The sequence below is a fragment of the Sinocyclocheilus rhinocerous genome, unplaced genomic scaffold, assembly GCF_001515625.1.
Source record: "Sinocyclocheilus rhinocerous isolate Xijiao unplaced genomic scaffold, SAMN03320098_v1.1 scaffold125, whole genome shotgun sequence".
Lineage (NCBI taxonomy): Eukaryota > Metazoa > Chordata > Actinopteri > Cypriniformes > Cyprinidae > Sinocyclocheilus > Sinocyclocheilus rhinocerous.
This window is the reverse complement of record NW_015660494.1, coordinates 132,258-152,185: the sequence shown is the minus strand read 5'-3', so window position 1 is coordinate 152,185 and position 19,928 is coordinate 132,258. Positions and strand designations below refer to the sequence as shown.

Genomic DNA, 19,928 nt, shown 5'->3' with positions numbered 1-19,928 from the left:
GTCATTTTTAACTATAAATGCAAAGTTTGTCAAAACAGACTAAGTTGCCTTGACAAAGGTGTTGTATTGCGCCAGAACGCATCTTCTGTTTTGAATTTTCTTGAATTGCAATTTACTACATTCCTCCTCATGGCATTCAGATTCTCGTGTGTTGTGGCCAGTTGTTCAAATACACCAGGAGCCACAGTCCTGCAGAGTTTCACTCCGACCCTAATCAAACACACTTGAACAGTCTAATCAAGGTCTAAAGGTTACAGGAACGCTACAGACAGGTGAGTTTTGATCAAGGTTGGAGCAAAACTCTGCAGGACTCTGGCTCTCCTGGACCGGCGTTGGCCTCCCCTGAAATATACGAGACGATTCTTTAATTCTGCATTCTGTCCAACCTTGCTAATTCCATCCACTCTTTTAGCTGCTCCCGTTAGGGGTCGCCACAGCATAATTATCCACACAGTTGCTTTTAATCTGGATGCAATTTGTGTAACTCCATGGACAACTGTTCAGTGTCCCATTCACTTGCATGTCTTTGTATGTTAGGAAAAATCTGGAAACCCACGCCGAAATAGGGAGAACATGCAAACTATACACAGAAAACTCTCCTTGTCCAGCTGGGAATCGAACTAGCAACCGTCTTGCCGTGAGCCAACAGTGCTAACCCCAATAATGCAAATTACACAAACTAATTCTAGATTTACAATGTAAAAAATAATAATAAAATAACATTCACTTCATTGTAGACAAACACATTAAAGTGATTTTACTGAATGAACTGTGAACTTTTCCATTGTTTTATCTATGCAAGCACACTAGATGGACATATTTAAAGGAACACTCCACTATTTTTGAAAATAGGCTCATTTTCCAGCTCCCCTAGAGGTAAACAGTTTTCAAATCCATTCAGCCGATCTCCGGGTCTGGCGGTAGCACTTTTAGCAGTAGCTTAGCATAGATCATTGAATCTGATTAGACCGTTAGCATTTTTGCATGCAACTTTGCTACCGTACCATGGGTTCAGCAGGCGCAATGATATTACGCAGCGCCTGAAAATAGTCCCCAGCACGCTCCCTGTGCAAGCAGGTGGTCACGTTGGTTATGTTGACTGAAGTTAGCCTATTTTCAGGCGCTGTGTAATATCATTGCGCCTGCTGCACCCATGGTACGGCAGCAAAGTTGCATGCAAAAATGCTAACGGTCTAATCAGATTCAATGATCTATGCTAAGCTACTGCTAAAAGTGCTACCGCCAGACCCGGAGATCGGCTGAATGGATTCGAAAACGGTAAAACTAAACTTTTTAACTCTAGGGGAGTTGGAAAATGAGCCTATTTTCAAAAATAGTGGAGTGTTCCTTTAAATATTGTGCTTGCACATGACATCAGTGTTCTAAAACTCAAGTTAAAAGAAGTTCAGCTTTTAAAAGACACATCTAGTGACCCTGCATTTTTTTCCCCATTTCACTGCCCATGTCTCATGTTTTTAAAACCAAAAACACGTTCTGTGTGAACCACCCCTTTGTGATTGTGAATACCTGCATTCCCTGGGAATTGAACCAGGACATTTGGCGTTGCTACTGCCACACTCTACTGTGAGAGCTAAAGGAACGCTATCACAATCATTAAAAATGACGCATTGTTCACACCAAGCTGAAGCCAATCCAGTAGCGCTGCCCCCTAATAGTCGACTAATTGTTAGTCGACCAGAAGAGGCTTGGTCGACCAAAATTTTATAAGTCGCAGAAAAAAAATCCACATTGGCGAAGTCATGCAAATCGTTAATGGCTGGTCTATGGAAATACAGTACATCCGGCAGGACATCCAAACGCTCGACTATCAGTCATCCACCTCAAATATGGCTTATCATCTGAAATATGTATGTATTAGCAACTTTACATGGCCGCTCAATCTAATGCAGGGGTTTTCAACCTGTGGGGCAGCACCTGTCAAGGGGGGCGCGAGCATCAGTTAATTCAAAGACGTTCTCTTGAGAATTTATGAATATGAGTTAACAAATCTTTAGCCATCCACTAGGGGGCAATCTGACTCCCACTGCTAGTCGACAGTTAGAGCAGAGTTGGCTCGAGTATCAGTCACGCTCAGTGTTGCCAAGTCCGCGGTTTTCCCGCCGAATTGGGCTACTTTAACACTTGCCGCGTTTTGTAGTTTTGGGTTAGTTTTGAGTAGTAATTAGGCGGGTTTTGTTGTGAAAACCCGGCAACCCTGGTTACGCTTATTGACAGTGTAAGATGATTTACGATTAGCCGTGTCAGAAATCCAACCACGGATTGGCATGTTGTTATTTCAGAAACAGGCTCAGCCATCACATTGAATCAGGTAAACTGGTTATATATTTATGTTTCAGTATAATTAGTTATCGGGGGAATTGTGAGCGGACACCGCCGCCTCGGGGGAGCTGTGAGCGGACACCGCCGCTTCAGGAGCTTTGTGAGCTGACACTGCCGCCTCGGGAGAACTGTGAGCGGACACTGCCGCCTCGGGGGAACTGTGAGCGGACACCGGCACTTCTCGAGCTTTGTGAGCGGACACCGCCGCCTCGGGGGTAGATTGGGCTGACGTGAGGGCGCGCATGTCCTAAAAGGTTGAAAACCCCTGATCTAATGTTAACCTAGAGAAATGTGCGCTATTCAAGTGTCTGTGTGGAAGCTGAACATTAGCTCTCACTGCAGGACAGATGGAGGCACCAGTGCGCTCACTGTCATTTTTGGTCATACAGATAAGAGTAATACATCTTTTAAATCTGCAAAGCCTCTACGTTTATGTGTGTGCACTCACAATAACAACAAAACGCGCTTTTGTAAAATAGTGAAAGCAAACCGGATGCACTTTCTGCCGTCTCTGTCTCTGTGAACTTGAGCTTGAAACTCCGTGTATATCTTTGCCTTACAGACATTACAAATATATATATAGAGAGAGTGAAATGTATACTTTCAAATAAACCAATTCAAATGGAAAACAAATATTCTGAGATTATGTAATCTGTCTGAAACAAGCATACAGGCGCATCCACTACTGTGGAGATGACAAGTCAGTGTCGCAGACTTCATCTCTTAACCCGAAACAAAAAAAGCACTAGTTTATCAGTGAATTATTAAAATGTTAATGCAGCCTCCTTACAGTTTTTCCCTGACACATTCATAATCATAGCTTCTGCGGTGCGCTATGGCAAGCTTTATGAGTGCGCTTGAGCGCTTATTAGGCTTTGTAGGCAATTCAAGTCTCATTGTAATGATTTAAATGGTTTATTAATAAACGTGAAATTAGTCGACTAATGCTTGAAATGAATGACTATAGTCGACCAGAAAAATCCTTAGTCGAGGGCAGCCCAACAATCCAGGCATCTCAGGTCACATGTGGAGAAAACATCCTGAACGGATTGTCCAGTCCATAACAGGGCTGCAGTCATATCTCATTACAAAATATTTTTGGATATGTCACAAAATAGATGGCTGCCAGCTTGTCAAAACCTGAGCAGTCTGACCTGAGGAATCTGCTTTTCATTCCTCTCTAGGGCAGTAAAGTCTGATATTGGGATGCACAAAGGCTCCGAGCACATTGAAACAGGAGTCATCAGATCGGAGTTAGTAGATCACTCCTCACCTTTACGGCACTGGACCAGGCTCCTAAGAGTCTCTGAATGACACTCCTCATATTTAAACCACCAGAGATGGAGTCCACCAGATCACTTGGAGAGTACCACGCTATTCGTCAGCAGTGCACATCCAGGGAAGGTCAGAAACACTGCGGGTACATTGGTTCTTATGGATGATGAGTGGCCAAAACAAAAGAGCTCTCACGAAAGCTAAGAAAATACCTTTTTTAATACATCAAAAAGGCTATTATTTGCTATCAGACGCATCATTTGTAAGTTTAAAATGAATGGCGCCATGGAAATTTTCATCAAGGTGAATAAGATGTTTGATCAGAGCAGCTGAGAAAAACCCTCAATTTACTGTCAAAGGCTCGCAAGACAGCCTGATGAAAGGAGAATTTCAGAACATACTATAAGAACACCAAACAAGCGTGGCCTTCCAACAGGACAGTGATCCCAAGTATGCATCCAAATCTACCAAAGCTTGGTTCAAATGTTGTTTACAGTAGTGGCCGGCTTAGTCTCTGGATTTAAATCCCACTGAAAATCTTTGGTTGGATTTGAAGAAAGCAGTAGCAGGACAAGTGACCTGGAAGCTTTTGCACACGAGGAATGGTCCGAGATTCCTTTAGAGAGGTAAAGGATCTTCTGCAAAATTGAGGATGTAGACTGTACAAGAAACTATACATGAATGCATTCAAAAGTCATGGACATTTCCACCACATCTCAAGTGGACCACATGCAGACCAGATTTGTGTCATCTTACTCTTATCTTGGGGAATGAGTGTTCCGTTTTCTGCTTAATATGCTTTGAAAATTCCACAAAATCACACATTCTGTTCGATCCCAACTTATGTGAATGGCCCCTATTGCAGCACAGGACTCAGAAAACAAATGCTGTAAGGTCAAATTTACTGGCGTACATATTAACAATTGGCTTAGGCTAGTTAGCTTTGGTAGTTAGCACCTGCTGGTAGATGCTGTAACTGCAAGCTTCTGTGGGCAAAAAGCACCTTTGTCCCATATGGTCAATCAAAAATAATAATCAATTTTGCAAGCTACATTGTAAATTAGAAGTCTCTTAGACATTTCAGTATTTGTCAAAGGTCCACTTAGGTGTTGTGTTTTTGTATGTGGGTATACACACAATGAAAGCGGTGAAGGGTTTTTCAGTGTTTGGGTGCTTTGCTTTGATGAGCTCTATCAAGCATCATTCATCACCAAGAATTAGGGACAAAAGGTTTAGTGACACTTAATCCCGGTCAAACAGTGTTTTTATATGCATGAGTTTTATTTAAGAATGAAGCCAGATGACAAGCTCCAAATATTACAACGCACTAAAATTCACAAACAGTAATGAACCAAAACTGTGATTTGCTGAAGTGTGTGTATGGGTCCGTGTGTGTCATCAATTAGACCGCAGCGTTGTGTGTTTGTCAGGACTCTTTTGTGGTTGGTAGTGAGACAGGTTTGATCCTGAAAGGGCCTGACACATTCACTCAAAGGTCGCATATGAGGCCAAATCTGTTAAACTGACAAAGCTTGAAGAATGCAGAGCATGAATCTGTAGAGATAAGAGAGGGCATTTCTTATATTTTTATAGACTATATTAATGCTTGGCTTACAGTTACCCAGCATGCTTCGAGAGCATATTGTGCAGTGCTCTCTTCTTCCACTTGAGAGATTACATGAGATTCACACTTCATGACATAATTTTGCTTCCACATCTTTAGCTCATCTAGTAAGAGTCCCTCTCCTACATCCTCCTTCATTCGTCTTCAGTCTTTCTTCTCTTTTACTCTTTAAAGGTATTTTTTGTTAGTAACTCTGGAGGCAAAGAACGTTGGGAGCTACTGCTGATCTGTCACAGAAACATTGACCGTGTGTCCAGCAGATATTAAGATTAAGATCCGTATTTGGTGATCTGATCACATGTGGTCAGTGCTAAATGCTAAGTGCTAAATAAAGGTGGAAACGGAATAAAACAGCCACATATTAAAATGTAATTAAAAACCACATATGAAGGTAGTGACCAGATGGCATGTGAAGTGTAAATCCTGAATGCATCCGCTACAGCCCACTCACCTAAAACTTGATTGTTCTGGGATGTGTTGCGAGAAGCTGCACCAAACAAGTGACTCAAACTTTGCTGTGATGTATCAAAACACATGAATTTCATTGGAAATCACAGCTGTCCTCCTTATTGTCACGCTTCCATTGTCAAGCTCTTGCTCTCATCATCCACACTCAGTTGTTAATAACCCACAACTGCAGCCTAGTTCTAATTTTAGAAAATTAACCATTATAAAATTGACTTATTTCCCATGAGGTTTAAATAATTGTATTTTTTTTCTCTGCAATATAATGGTTACTTTTCTGAAATGAGCCACAGTGATGTATGTGACCGACGAAGACGACCTACGGAGAATGCAGCCATAGAAATGAGACACAACAATTGTCTGGTCTCATCTTATACACACTCAAACTCCACCCAACCCAAACCCCTCTGCACTTACCCGCACAAGCTAAGTTATTCCCAGTGCCACTGTTGATCTGTTCACTCACCTGTTCCGTTACCTAACGTGCAATAAACTCCCCGAGATTGGGTTCACTTTCATCCTGTGTATGTGTACCCATGACAGAAGACCAGACCACTATTAACCCAACAGGAGCTCCTCCAGGCTTCTGTCCAGAACATCACACATCAGGTGTGTTTTCAGTGTGGGCTGATCTTCTCTTTTTACTGATGCATGTGAGAGAAACCATTTACACACTATCCCAACACACACAGCAAGGGTCTTCAACTAAAATTGCTTGAGGTCCAGTAATGAACCCTCCTCACAAGCCTAGGTCTGGACAATTATACCTAAAAACATGAATTGATGGTTTTTGCCAGACCAGGGTATCTGCAGGATATTCAAGCTCATATTTAAGACTTTTGAAGACCTTTTTAGGACCTGCACAAATGAAATAAAAATGACTGTAAAAAGCATGATTTACAGTTCAGACACAGGTTTTCACAAAAAACTAAGTTTTATAAAGTTATAAGTTTCACATTTCAGCCTTTAAACCGTTTGCAGCGTAAAAACATGGGTTGATTTTCTCATTGGTCTGAACAAAAACAGCAAACAGGCTTATTGAAAATGCACATTCATCCTCTGCCATCAGGAGGCACTTTCGGAAAGGCAGAAATATAGTGCTCATGATTATTCAATGAAATCACAGCCTTTTGAAGTTTAATTGTCATATTAAGCCATATGGCAATTCTCGTCTTTCCATCCCCAAATTCAAGACCTCTTGAAATCATAATTAAGACATTCTTGTACCATGAAAGAATTTGTATGGCCTTAAATTTGATATAACTAAATTTAAGACTTTTTAAGGACCCATCAACTTTCCTAATTTTTGAGAATGTCCTTGTTTTTCACTCACTGAAAGTTTCCTCTGTCTGCGCGCCGCTCTCTGCTCTCTTCACTGCACGTCTGAACGTAGCAACAGTTAACTGTAGTAGCAACCCGTGGCACTGTAGGACCCAAACTGCTCTACTGAGCTGACCTTGATGTGCTTGATATAAATTTGATTTTGTTAGAAAAAAGCGTCTGGCATTTATTTATTTCAGAATGTCAAAACGCTTCGCGGTCTGGATGGACGCATCTCGCGGTCCGGATTCGAACCGGAGTCAGCCAGTTGGCGACCCCTGGCATAGGGGTGTATCTTTATGGTTCTGTGTTTCCAAGTGGCACCTGTTCATATTCTGTTTCCATTTGGGTTCACCTGTGACAGAATAGCAGATGACAACAATGAACTCAGCAGGGTTTTCATGTTTCAGTCCCAAAGACTGTCTGTGTCATAATGGCCACCCTATGGAGGAGTATGCAGAGGAGTTTTTGGATCTCTACCACGAGTCATGCTGGAACAATGAGGCCCTAAAATGCATCTGGAGTGGGATGACATCCTTGGCCAGATGCTGCTGATGAATGAGGGTCATCAGCCACTGATGGAATTTATCAATTACACCCTGTTTGTATGTGGATCATCATACACCTTCAGTGTGGTAGAAGAGCATACCACCAGCTCAGTTTCTCAGCCTGAGCCTTCCACAATGTCTATTGTCGAGCCTTGGATGCCACAGAGCCGGTTCCTTGTCCCCACCCTGCAAGCCTCTTCCTCCTCTGCCAGTACCGTCCGACTGTCTTGATCTCCCGGTCCCATCCTGAGTCCTTCCTGATCCGTTAGCCTCTAAGCTCTTTCATCTCTGCAGGTCCTGTCCAGCCTCGAAGCTCCCTTGTCTCAGCTGGTTCCATTCAATTCGCACACTTCCTCGCTTCGACTCAAGAGGTCATCCAGATCCCCGCTGTCCTCACTGGTCCCATTCAGTACCTTGGCTCCTCTTACCCTGCTTTGTTGAGCTCCCCAGCTCTGCCTTGGGCTACCCGGTCCACAGGCCAGCTTCACCTCAGGCCTCCAAGCCCATGACTCCATCTCGGTCTGTGGACCCATTAGCTCCACATTGTCTCCTCTGTGGACTGTCATCCCTCCCGCTCCACTGAATGTATTTTATTGTTCAATTTTGAAAATGTAATTCTAAAAACAGTAGGCACAAATTTACATTGTCATATTTTCTCATCTTCTGTTTAGATTTATTTTTTATTTTTTTGGCTGCTTTGGCTTAATTGTGATTTCTTATTCAAATGATCGGCTTTGCAGCTTATCTAGCAAACATCTGGCCAAATGTAAAATGTGCTGTGGAGAAGCCAGTGTTTTCTCTGTGTGCGCGCGCGCTGATCTCCAGATCTTCAGTCTGGATCAGCAGAAATCTTAATCGAGCATCTGACTCCAGTTTATAAGATGATCTGCACTGAGATCATATTCCCTTTTATATTCATTTTTGAGGTGAGATAATATGATAGCATTTGATTAAATATCACCATTTGTTGCTTTATTCAGTCTCTGTGGTAATGTACCTGGACCACAGATACAACCAGAGAAGCACATGACAGGAACTGGCCTCGGTGAAGGTCTGCGGCCGGTCTCAGTATCACCTCTTATTCATTGTGCATCCTATATCTGTTTAATTCCTGACTGTACAGTTCACTACAGAATCTCCGTAGCAACACGTTGTCAAGGTGTTTGTCCTGGCTTTCCCTAGACTCACTCAGACTGCATGTCGAAATGACCAGAATGATGAAGCACCTTCAATGACCTCCTTCTGATCCAACCAGCCATCTGATTGGATATCCGGCTAGCCAATAAGAATTCACCATTTCTGTTTCTGATTGGCAGGGATTTCTGCACAACACAGTACACGTGATCTGAGGTGTGCTATTTTCTCACCTGTGTTCATGGCCCGCAATATTAAGAGTAGTGCTCCACGGGTTTGTTTGTTTATTTGTTTGTTTTAGTGACTGATTCTTACACTAGTACCCACAATCCAGTATGTGCTTACAGCCCTGCAGCCAGTGCCAATATATTTACCACTGCTAACCTAAAGTGTGACATAACGTTTGGAATATAAATAGTGCAGATTTTGAACAGATAATGGTTTGCAAAAAAAAAGACCCCCGTTACATTCTAAAAACTATATTCATACAATATACAGTATGTGTGAATAATAAAATACAGATAAAGACTGTAAGCGAAACTCGTTTCTGTCTTAACCATATGGTTAAAAAGACACAACTGACATATTCCAAAGCACTGCAGTTGTGTTTTTAAAATGAATACACTCACTGAACGTCACTGGAAAACAGGCAAAAAGGTTTTGGCTAAAAAAAACGTGTTAATTCTGAAGCCAAATGAAAAAGAATGTAGTTTTTCTCCTGATACTGTGAAAGTATTTCACTGAAGTATACACACAGACGTCACAGAGTATGTAAACTTGTGTGGTTCTGCACCAGTCTGTACGGAGTTAATGACAATGTGGTGATGGGCTGCTGCAGATCCGGCGTAGACCTGACAGATGGAAAAGCTTACAGGAATGATAATGGGGAGATCATGTGGCCTGCGCTTCCCACTTAACATTTGAAAGCAGCGAGACTAGAGAATTATCTTTCACAAGCGGACCATCACAGTGCAGGCAAAGGTAAATATAATGCATTCGCACAGGAGGGACATGAATGCAGTGAGATGATGAAACCCTCATATCACTTGCAGAGAAATGTGATGGTCTAAAGCTAGCAATGCTAAATGAATGCTTCTGTGAAACGTGGCTCTTCAAGGAAATATTTGCAACCATTACCGAGATCGGTTCTGTTTAGAGGTTCATAGGGGTGTAATCTTCAGCCACTGACTTCCTGAAACTGACAGGTTTTACATTTCACTTCTCTTCATCTCTGTCTTCTGTTCCTGCGAGAATGAAATGCAGCCACCGTTTGCAGGTGTACATCTGTCAGATACACAGATTGCTGGTTAAAACTGCTATAAGAGTCAGGTAACACTGCATTAAAGCAGGGTGTTATACGCAGTAATGATCTCAAAGTTCACAAAATGACACAAAATGAAATGTTGTGCAAAATAAAAACGCAATACAGTCGAAGGAAAACATTTGCAGATCTTTGCCAAAAAAAAAAAAATGCAGCTATTGTTCAGATATTGTACTGTGGTTGGAGTGCAGTAATTAAGCATTATGGTGCGAAAGAATCATTTGGGTACCAGTTTGGAAAAGAAAATGCACAAGCTATCTCTTAATATAGAGATGCAAGTCACTGTTTGTGGTGAATTGGGAAACACCATATGGCTTAAAGGGGTTTTTATGGCTAATTGTTCCCATGTTGCCGTTGATGACTGTATCTGTGTACATGTACAGCTAGAATGAACCGGCACAACACAGCAATCAATACTGTGCTCTAATGCTCATGATGCAAATGCATGTTATGTGATTTAAAACAGACCACTAGTGATTTAGTGCTCTTTAAAATAGTTGTTATTCTGCAAAAATAGTCTTTTATGTTTCGGAAATGATCCTCTGACTGTAAAACCAAAGAAGTATTTAAAGAAATAAAAGGCTTCAGTAGTTTGTATTTAACAGATACATGTAACGTTTCCTCTTTTAAATATTTGAGAGGTGGATTGAGGGGAAATTTTTTTTTTAGCATCCTAAATATTGTAAATAAAATCAGCAGTGAGACTCAAAGACTTTTTTAGGATTAAAGCTGTAATCATAAAATAATCATTGTTTACTGTAATTTCAAAGAAGGAGATCCTGGACTGTTTTGATTGAGCAGATTTATGGTGAAAGAGACTGAGTTCTGTAGAGTCCCGGATGCTGAGCAGCTCCACACTATCTATATCAATATGTGTTTGCTTTATTATTATTGTTTCACAGTGGTTTGTTTCTATCCTGTTTGCAGTGATGGATGGACCCAGACCTTGAATGGCGTGTGTGTAACAGCAACATTAACAGTCTGAGTCCGTCTAACAGGCTGCTGTCGCAGAACATCGCGGTTTGCTTAACCTCTTCACTAGCGCTCGGGCAGGAGGCAAAGGTCACATACACAGTCCTGTCGTTACCCTGATTACTTCACGATTCGTCAGGCACACCAGGGACGGGCTGAGACTGAACACTGACCCGCCGACACGCCAGCAGCACACGGGCTACACGAGCCTCTCAAACACAACTCAACTGGAGCAAGGTATATGCTGTGTGTGAGAGCATTTCCAGTGACAATTCAGACAAGAACGTCTCCACAGCTTTCTTTCTCTGAACCGACGCAATGCTCAGATCAGATGAGCCACAGTAATGGAGACGTACAGAAACTCTTGTCACATCTCATCTGGAGGTAAGTGAGAGACTCAGTGCTCACGGATCACAAGAACGTTCTTGCTATTTCTGTGCTCAGAATGGCATCCTTTCCATGAAACTCTGTGTTTTAGGATGTATATGAACATAGGGGACTCCAGTTCTGTTGTGTTTCATCGAGGCTCCGTCACTTGAAGGGCACTTGTTTCATTGGGGTGTGAACTCAGGAACAACATCTGAAGCCCGTCTGCTCTCTCCGTCTAGAGAGTGTCATAAAGTCCTTGTGGAAACTGGGATGCGATGTGTGTACAGAGTGGAATCATCTTCAAGTAGGTAGATGATTGATGACCGGCGGGATCAGAGTGTAAAGTACTCTCAAATAATCCAGCAGAGCCCGTTCAAAGGCCAGATTTAACATGTGGAAACGCTTTTGAACTACTGGTTCTTTTGCTGTTGTTGTGTAATGGGACGACACTCACTGTAAGAACTAACACGAATGACTTGACTAAAAGAACTTGAGTTGAGAACTGGACTGGACTGGATAATTCAACCAAACCAAGTCTAATAGCCTTTTAGATGTGTGAAAGCACGTGACACTGGGCCAGAACATCCGTCCACAGTTCTTCAGAACCTTATTCTGTCACTGAAGCTGTTCTACAAGTGTTTTAGTCCCCCCATACATGAAAGTAGATCTGCTGATTTTATTACTACAATGGGCAGTTTAACGGAGAATTATTCAAAATATTGTAGTCCTGATGCATCCACAACCAAAACGTCATCTGATTGTTTGTAACATAATTCATACAGACAATAATGAAATAATCAGATATATTGTGCTGCAGTGAGACTTGAGCAGTAAAGGGCCATCAGAAGGTCAGATTCATTGAACAATCGCATTGATTGGATGTATTTGTGTGTTCCAATGGAGACATAAAATAGTTCGGACATTACAGTACAATTTGAGTGAACTATATGACATTAAATGAGGGTTCTTGAGTGTGCATTGTTAATTGTCACAGTTAATATTTCTCCAATTAGTAATCGTCAGATAACACGCATCACACAAACCACTAGCTGTTTTCACTGCGTGTGAAGGTGCTGTAGTATTAAAGCACAGACCAGCAGAATCAGAGACCGTTTCTCTCCTCAGGCCATTAGAATAAAGACCACAATCACAGAGACACGCTGTATTAGTCCTAATGTTGTATATTTTGCACAGTCGTTATCGTGCTGCATGCATGCTGTGTGTAGCTGAATCCACATGCTGTGTGTTAACTGGGTTGAACTGTATGAGTGTGTCAGTTATCGGTGGATGTTACGCTCAGTGTTGCAGTGACCTACGAAGAAGGTTTTCACTCCTTGTGTCTATGTGTCTATTTAATATATTAGATTCAGTTCAATTCACTGTCACAGACACGAGTGAAAATTAAGGATTATTATTATTATTTATATCTTTGATAGACTTAATTTACAATACTATCAACTGCATATTTTAAATACTATATTTTATTACAATGTCATATTTATAATAATTGTATTACATTGTCCTGTTACGTTTTAATGCTAAGAAATGTTTCCATTGCGTACACATTCAGAGACTAGTTCATGAAAAACAAATGCTTTTATAATTTCAACAACACATTCGTCATGTTTTAGTCATTATAAAGCAAGCAAACCTATAAAGACAGGTGAAATTTATATTTACATAGATATGGAAATAGAACAGAATCATTAATTGAATATATTTCTAAAGTGTAACATCAATTCTAACAAACGAGTCACATAAAAACATCTCTGTTTAGTTCAAAATCAAAACGTGTTTCAAAATTCACATCAAAATATGTTTTTGGAAAAAATGAATTTTACCCTAACTGTATGAAATAATGATAATATGACTTATCCACAAATCTTAGTCTTTTGTTAGTCAACGTAACTTGATAATGAACATGTTATGTTCCACATTGTCTTTTTTCGTGTTAGAAATCATTAGTCATATAAAAATGATTCATGATAAAGGCAAGCACTTTTTTACACAACACACTGCAGCTCAAAGTTAGATGTTTAGTGTGCATATCGCTGTGAATAACGGTAGGTGATCTCTGCACACACGAGCGGCTGAGGGCTGAGCTCAGGAGAAGATAAGCGTAATCAGAAGAGACTTCCAGTGCCAGTGATCCATGCAGGTTATTAGTGTTGTCACGACATGTTGCAGATGCTGCGCATGCGCGCTCCAACTCCTCTGCCAAGGTCATCTACAGCCTCCCAGCGTGCCGAGGAGACGTCCCTACTGCAAACAGAACAAATAAAACCTGTGAAATGCATTCAGACGCGCGATGATGGAGAAGATCAGAATGTGATCCTGAGGTTGAGCATGCTGGACAGAGCAGGGCTCCACAGTGTTTTCTCCAGAACAAAATCCATTAAACTACTTACAAAAAGCAGGTTACAGTTAGATTAGCATGACTGCTTACTGACAGATCTAGAAATTAGACTGATAGAGAGATGGAGATCTGGGTATTTGTTTTATGCAAGTGGTTTCATATAATATCCTAGTCTATTTAAATGGACAGATTTGATGCTTGTTCTCCAAGTTAACGCAAATCACACTAGCCTAACTTACACTATTGCAGTGTTGTTTAAAGATTGAGCAGTTTTGCCGCTTGTTCGGCCCAACGAACATTCATTGGTGTGCAAAGCTTTCCAAAACCAGGAGCTTTCAGGTCCAAATGTGCTGAACTAAAGCCAGAATATTCATTACTATCTCCAGGGGGCTGTTAAAATAATGTTAAAAAGTTGGGAAAAAACTGAAAGCTTTAAAACATTGTTAAATGTGGTAGCATAAAACAAATAATGTGATAATGTTAGAGGTGTGAGTGCAGCTTCATGGAAGAGCTCATGTTATTGTGATCATGTTATTCCAGGCGTTATGGAGACTCACTGACATTATAACCAGCAGAACTCTCTTCATATTTATAGGAATTAATATTGATTTAATAGCCCTTATGGAAATGAACCTGTGAACCTGATTTTTATTTTTTTCTGGGAAACTTGATCATTTTTATAGTAGGCCTATCCACCTTTTTCTTGCCGTAAAAGTGGGCGCGGCCATTTTGTAAATTCTATGGGTCTGGATTCCGGTCTCATCTGCGTCCAGCTATTTTTAGTTTGTTTTGCTGCTTGATATTGACAATTGGTGTGTCTTACCATATTGTTTTAATGTATAATCTTAATTATGAACACACTGGTTTGTAGTACAAACAGTTTTACCGTTTACCGCACGTTGTTATTCTCCTCGTTATTTACCTATAGCGGCTAATGAACCGGAAGTCTCCCATAGGCTTACTTCCGCGTTGAAGAAAAAGGTGAATAGTTAAAACAACAGTGGCAAATATGTTGTGCTTTCGCTACGCATAATTAAACCAGCACTGTAGTAAAACGATGGGTAGTTTTTACATTGCTTTTGAAAATCTATTTTTTGTGTCCAATTGTCTCTACAAACCTGGAGTACGGAAACGTCCCAAACGGGAAACTCCGTCCTTGTTTTTCTGTGTTTCTGCACTTCACAATAAAACTGATGCTCTTATATTTGTGTCGCTACAGTCTACGGGCCCCGGATATTAATATAGTACTGTTTAATATAGCGAGAACTGTGCGGTGGACCCGCGATGCGCACTTGCAGTGTAAACAGTCATTATAACAGTAGTATTATTATAGACTATTGTTATTATTATTATGTGTCATGTTGCAGCGGGTTATATGCGATGGAAATGCGGCCCGTGCCGTGTGAAGTCCAAGCTGCCCACTGGATTATTTATTTTAAATGGCCTTGTTTTGTTTTTATTAATGAAATTAGAAATGGCCTTTATATATTATGACATTAAATTATTATATCGGTCTGATATTGTCATAATGCTGTTTTGGCTGCAGCCGATTAGTTTAATGTGTTGTGTTATTATTGACTCAACAGTCCCAGAGCAGCAGTTCATTCGCAATAATGCCATCATGGAAATATTAAATGAAATTAACAGTTGTTAGTCTCCACACTAGCCTAACTTACACTATTGCAGTGTTGTTTAAAGATTGAGCAGTTTTGCCGCTTGTTCGGCCCAACGAACATTCATTGGTGTGCAAAGCTTTCCAAAACCAGGAGCTTTCAGGTCCAAATGTGCTGAACTAAAGCCAGAATATTCATTACTATCTCCAGGGGGCTGTTAAAATAATGTTAAAAAGTTGGGAAAAAACTGAAAGCTTTAAAACATTGTTAAATGTGGTAGCATAAAACAAATAATGTTATATCGGTCTGATATTGTCATAATGCTGTTTTGGCTGCAGCCGATTAGTTTAATGTGTTGTGTTATTATTGACTCAACAGTCCCAGAGCAGCAGTTCATTCATCATGGAAATATTAAATGAAATTAACAGTTGTTAGTCTCCATGGGATGATTCCATATTATGATGAATTAGCCGTACATGTTTTTTTATGTAACTTTATTTAATGTAATTATTATTTTATTGATATTTAATTTCATAAATGGTCTATTTATTTTATTTTATTTGAAATTGCAGCTACTTTACAAAACGTTATTTGATGTATTTGATTGTTTATTCTGGTTCTTCAAGCACTGCAATCACCGCGCTCTTCCAACAAACCAGGTGCCAAAACCAATATATCTATAGGCAAATAAATACATAAATAATTTATAGAATTACAGCAGGGGAGACAATGTGATAGTTTGTTTATATTGTTTATCCCATACTTAAATTCAATCAATATTTTTAGGGCGCAGAACCTTTTTTAACACCCTAATCTCGTACATATCCTGAAACATGGCCTTTACAGAATCATTTTACACCTTTTTTGGCGTAACTATTTTTCTAATACGTTCATTTTGGCAAACAGACTCAAATAAAACGTGCTTTACTGTCTCACGCATATCATTGCAATCTGCCGGCTTTGTGAGCCATGAGCTCTGTAAAACTTACATTAATAAATCACTCACCCTTATTTCGTTCCAAAGCTGTATGAATTTCAACCAACACACACTAAAATCATCTTTTGTGTTCCACAGAAAAATTATTTAATAACGACTTAATACCAGCATTATTAGTTCAATAACATCGTATGAAATTATTGTCTGCAAAACGAGAACAATTACAGTTTCTCTATGCAATGCATTTGCTAAAGTAAGTCTACATATGAAAAGGGTTGTTTTCGTTCAGCTGTTGCAGAGACCCGACAGCGCGTGGCCAGACCTAATGAGGGGCTTTTAAAATGATTTCTGGCCAATTAACAATTATAGGCGTATTTGAGGTATTTGTTAAGCAATAAACAAATAGTACAGCTAAATAACACGTTTCAAATGATTTATTGTTGGACCACCACATTCAAGCCAAAAATGCACAATATAAAGACAATCTTTAAATTATTACTTTGATGAAAGCAAAGTATTTTTCGCTGTTTAATTAAACTTGCTCATATTGTACAATTCAATTTGAAAGCAGAACTCTCTTCATATTTATAGGAATTAATATTGATTTAATAGCCCTTATGGAAATGAACCTGTGAACCTGATTTTTATTTTTTTCTGGGAAACTTGATCATTTTTATAGTAGGCCTATCCACCTTTTTCTTGCCGTAAAAGTGGGCGCGGCCATTTTGTAAATTCTATGGGTCTGGATTCCGGTCTCATCTGCGTCCAGCTATTTTTAGTTTGTTTTGCTGCTTGATATTGACAATTGGTGTGTCTTACCATATTGTTTTAATGTATAATCTTAATTATGAACACACTGGTTTGTAGTACAAACAGTTTTACCGTTTACCTGAAAATAGAGACACTGTAGAGTTTTTTTTTTTTTTGTATTTTGACAAACAAACAATGATTAAAATCAAACATTTATTGTTTGTTTGTTTTTTTAGTACAATTCTTCATTTCTGTAAATTCTGCTTTTTTCCCTTCAGTGCTAAACAACGAATCTCAATAACTGAATGTAGTAATAATGTCGGCTGAAATTGGATTCCACCTCCACAATAAGTAATTATTAGGCTATGTTAGTAATACTGTCTGAAGGTGAGCCTCAGCCCGCTGTAATGTGCGCCGTACGGAACACCAAAAGTGCTTTAGTAGTTTGCATACATTGCTAATACATTGTAGATTTTTGGATCATGTGCTTATTTATAATTTATTCGTTTACGCATTACGCTGTATGCTTAATATTTTAAGTAGACGTTAATTCGTAAAATTTATTTATTTTTTTGGCTGTTTTTCATATATAACAATCATTTGACCGCAGCTAATGTTGGTAGCTACATTTAGTAAAATTAGGCCTATATGTAATAATTTTAACAAGTGTGCGTCGTCTCACATATGGTCCGAGATTCTCCTTAATGTACTACAAATGTTGTATTTATTTGAAAAAGACGAAACAATAAAGACACAGCAGCGTGCGTGTAAACTCTGGGACGCCCAGGCGTTGTGTTTGTATGCTACTGAAGTGTTTGTAGTCATATGTTGGACATGCATGCCTCTGTGAGCTCCACATTATCATACAAGCCATATTTCATCACTATTTGTGTGAGTGGGACCTGAGAAAATGGAAATAAATAAAAGCCTTAATTAGCGTCTCTGACTCTTGTCTCTGTCTTAGACTCCCAGTTAAGACCATGAACATGTATAATTTCAGCAGGACTGCTGATTAATGGATCGTGGATGGATGCATGACAACAAATACAATTAAGAAATCAAATATAAATTAACTCCACTTCGAACAGCATATAAATATTCTGGCGTTAAATCGAATTAACTGGTAATTTCTCACCAAAAGGTTCCTGCGCTTTCGAAGCGCATAAAAATGAAAACCAGCTCAATTATGGTCGTAAAACTGTACGGAAGCATTTAGTGCATGATTACATGATTTCATCTCAACGAAATCACTTTCAGTTTAAAAGGCATCTGGAGAGCCTCTGTCGTGGTGGGACAGAAGAGCGGGTAAAGCGCTGGACACAGCCGGGGAGAAGGAGGACATGGTCCTGAGGGAGTCGGTGAGTAACTGAGAGCTGAACGCGTGTTGCTGCAGGGCCGGCGGGTGCAAGTAGCCTGACGGGACGGATAGCAGCCCAACGGGAGACGAACTCATCCCGTAAGTGTTCGTCAGACCGAGAGCACCGCCACAGCGCGCCGCGTCCCGGACGCCAGACACGACAGAACCGTAACCGGGAGCTTGATTCAGAAACCCGTGCGCCGTTCCGCTGTAATGCTGAGGGTGCAAAGATAACAAAGGCGAGATCTGCCAGTACAGCGGGTTGCTCGCCGCCTCGTTTATTCCCAGCCCCAGCGGGGAGAACCGCAGTCCTCGTTTGATCGCCAGCTTTCCTCTGGAGGTGGCCGAGCGTCTCCGGAGCTTGCCGGTCGTGCCGCCGATGAAAACATCATCGCTCGAGGGGTCCAGCATCCAGTAGTTGCCTTTGCCCGGGTCGTCGTAATGTCTCGGCACTTTAACAAAGCATTTATTGAGACTCAGATTGTGACGGATGGAGTTCTGCCAGCCCTGCTTGTGCCCCCGGTAAAACGGAAAGTTCTTCGTGATAAACTCGTAGATTCCGTTAAGCGTTAGTCTCTTCTCGGGGCTTTGTCTAATAGCCATCATAATCATCGCGTTGTAGCTGAACGGCGGCTTGTCGAGCTTCGCAGTTTTGCTCGGTTCTTCTGCAGCGTCTTTGCCTTCCTCCGAGTCCAGCTGCATCCCGGCGGCCTCCGCAGATCGGTTCGGATCGGTGCCCGACAGCGGCTTGTTCTCTGGACGCGCCGTGCCGTGTTTGTCGCACACACTCTCTCTCTCTCTCACACACACACACACACACACACACACGCAGTCACAAATGTTTCCGAGGACAGTCTTACCTTATACAGACTGTGGGTTATTTATTGTGTATGTTACACCGAGGCCAAACTGGATGTAAGACATTAACTCTCCATGATATCTGGTTGATATTTTCTCACATCAATTACAAGATGGTATCGTGATCAACATGAAAACTGGTAGAGCAGAGATGCATGATTGATCATGATAATGCTGCCCATGTTTCTGCAAACGTTTTAAGGAGTGCTTTCTTTGATTTGATCTAGTTCATGTTTGGATTATTTTTTCAATGTCAGATCTTTTTTTTTAAGTTTTGTCTTTTATAAGTTGATCCATCTTTCTGTGGTTTAATTTATTTAATGTGGAAACTGAGTTTCACATGTGTAGCAACTCACAATGTAATAACTGCACATAATGTAATAACTGCACATACTGTAATAAGTATTACATTATTATTGTAATAAAATGTTCATAATGGAATAATTTTCTCAAAACGTAATAAAATCTTCACGGGAACAGTTGGCAATCCTACTTTGCATGTTTTAAACACATAGACGATGTTCTTACTCTGGCCATGCATTAAATGCACGTCCTTGAAAGAGTGCAGTTTGAAGTAACTTCTCAGGTCATGTCTGTGGTATGATGACAACGACAGTGATTAGCCTGCATCAAATATACTTTAATTGTTTGATCAAAATGATTGCTAGGAACAATTCAGTTGCGCCCCT

General features: G+C 40.5%; 1 protein-coding gene across 1 annotated transcript; it reads right to left on the bottom strand.

Annotated features, from left to right (window-relative positions):
- Positions 1-18,219: 18,219 nt before the first annotated feature.
- Positions 18,220-19,098, bottom strand: LOC107725007 (forkhead box protein G1-like). The gene has a single exon (XM_016534123.1). It carries the CDS (start codon positions 19,081-19,083, stop codon positions 18,283-18,285), a length of 801 nt encoding a protein of 266 aa, XP_016389609.1. The 5' UTR covers positions 19,084-19,098; the 3' UTR covers positions 18,220-18,282.
- Between the last annotated feature and the right edge of the window lie 830 nt (positions 19,099-19,928).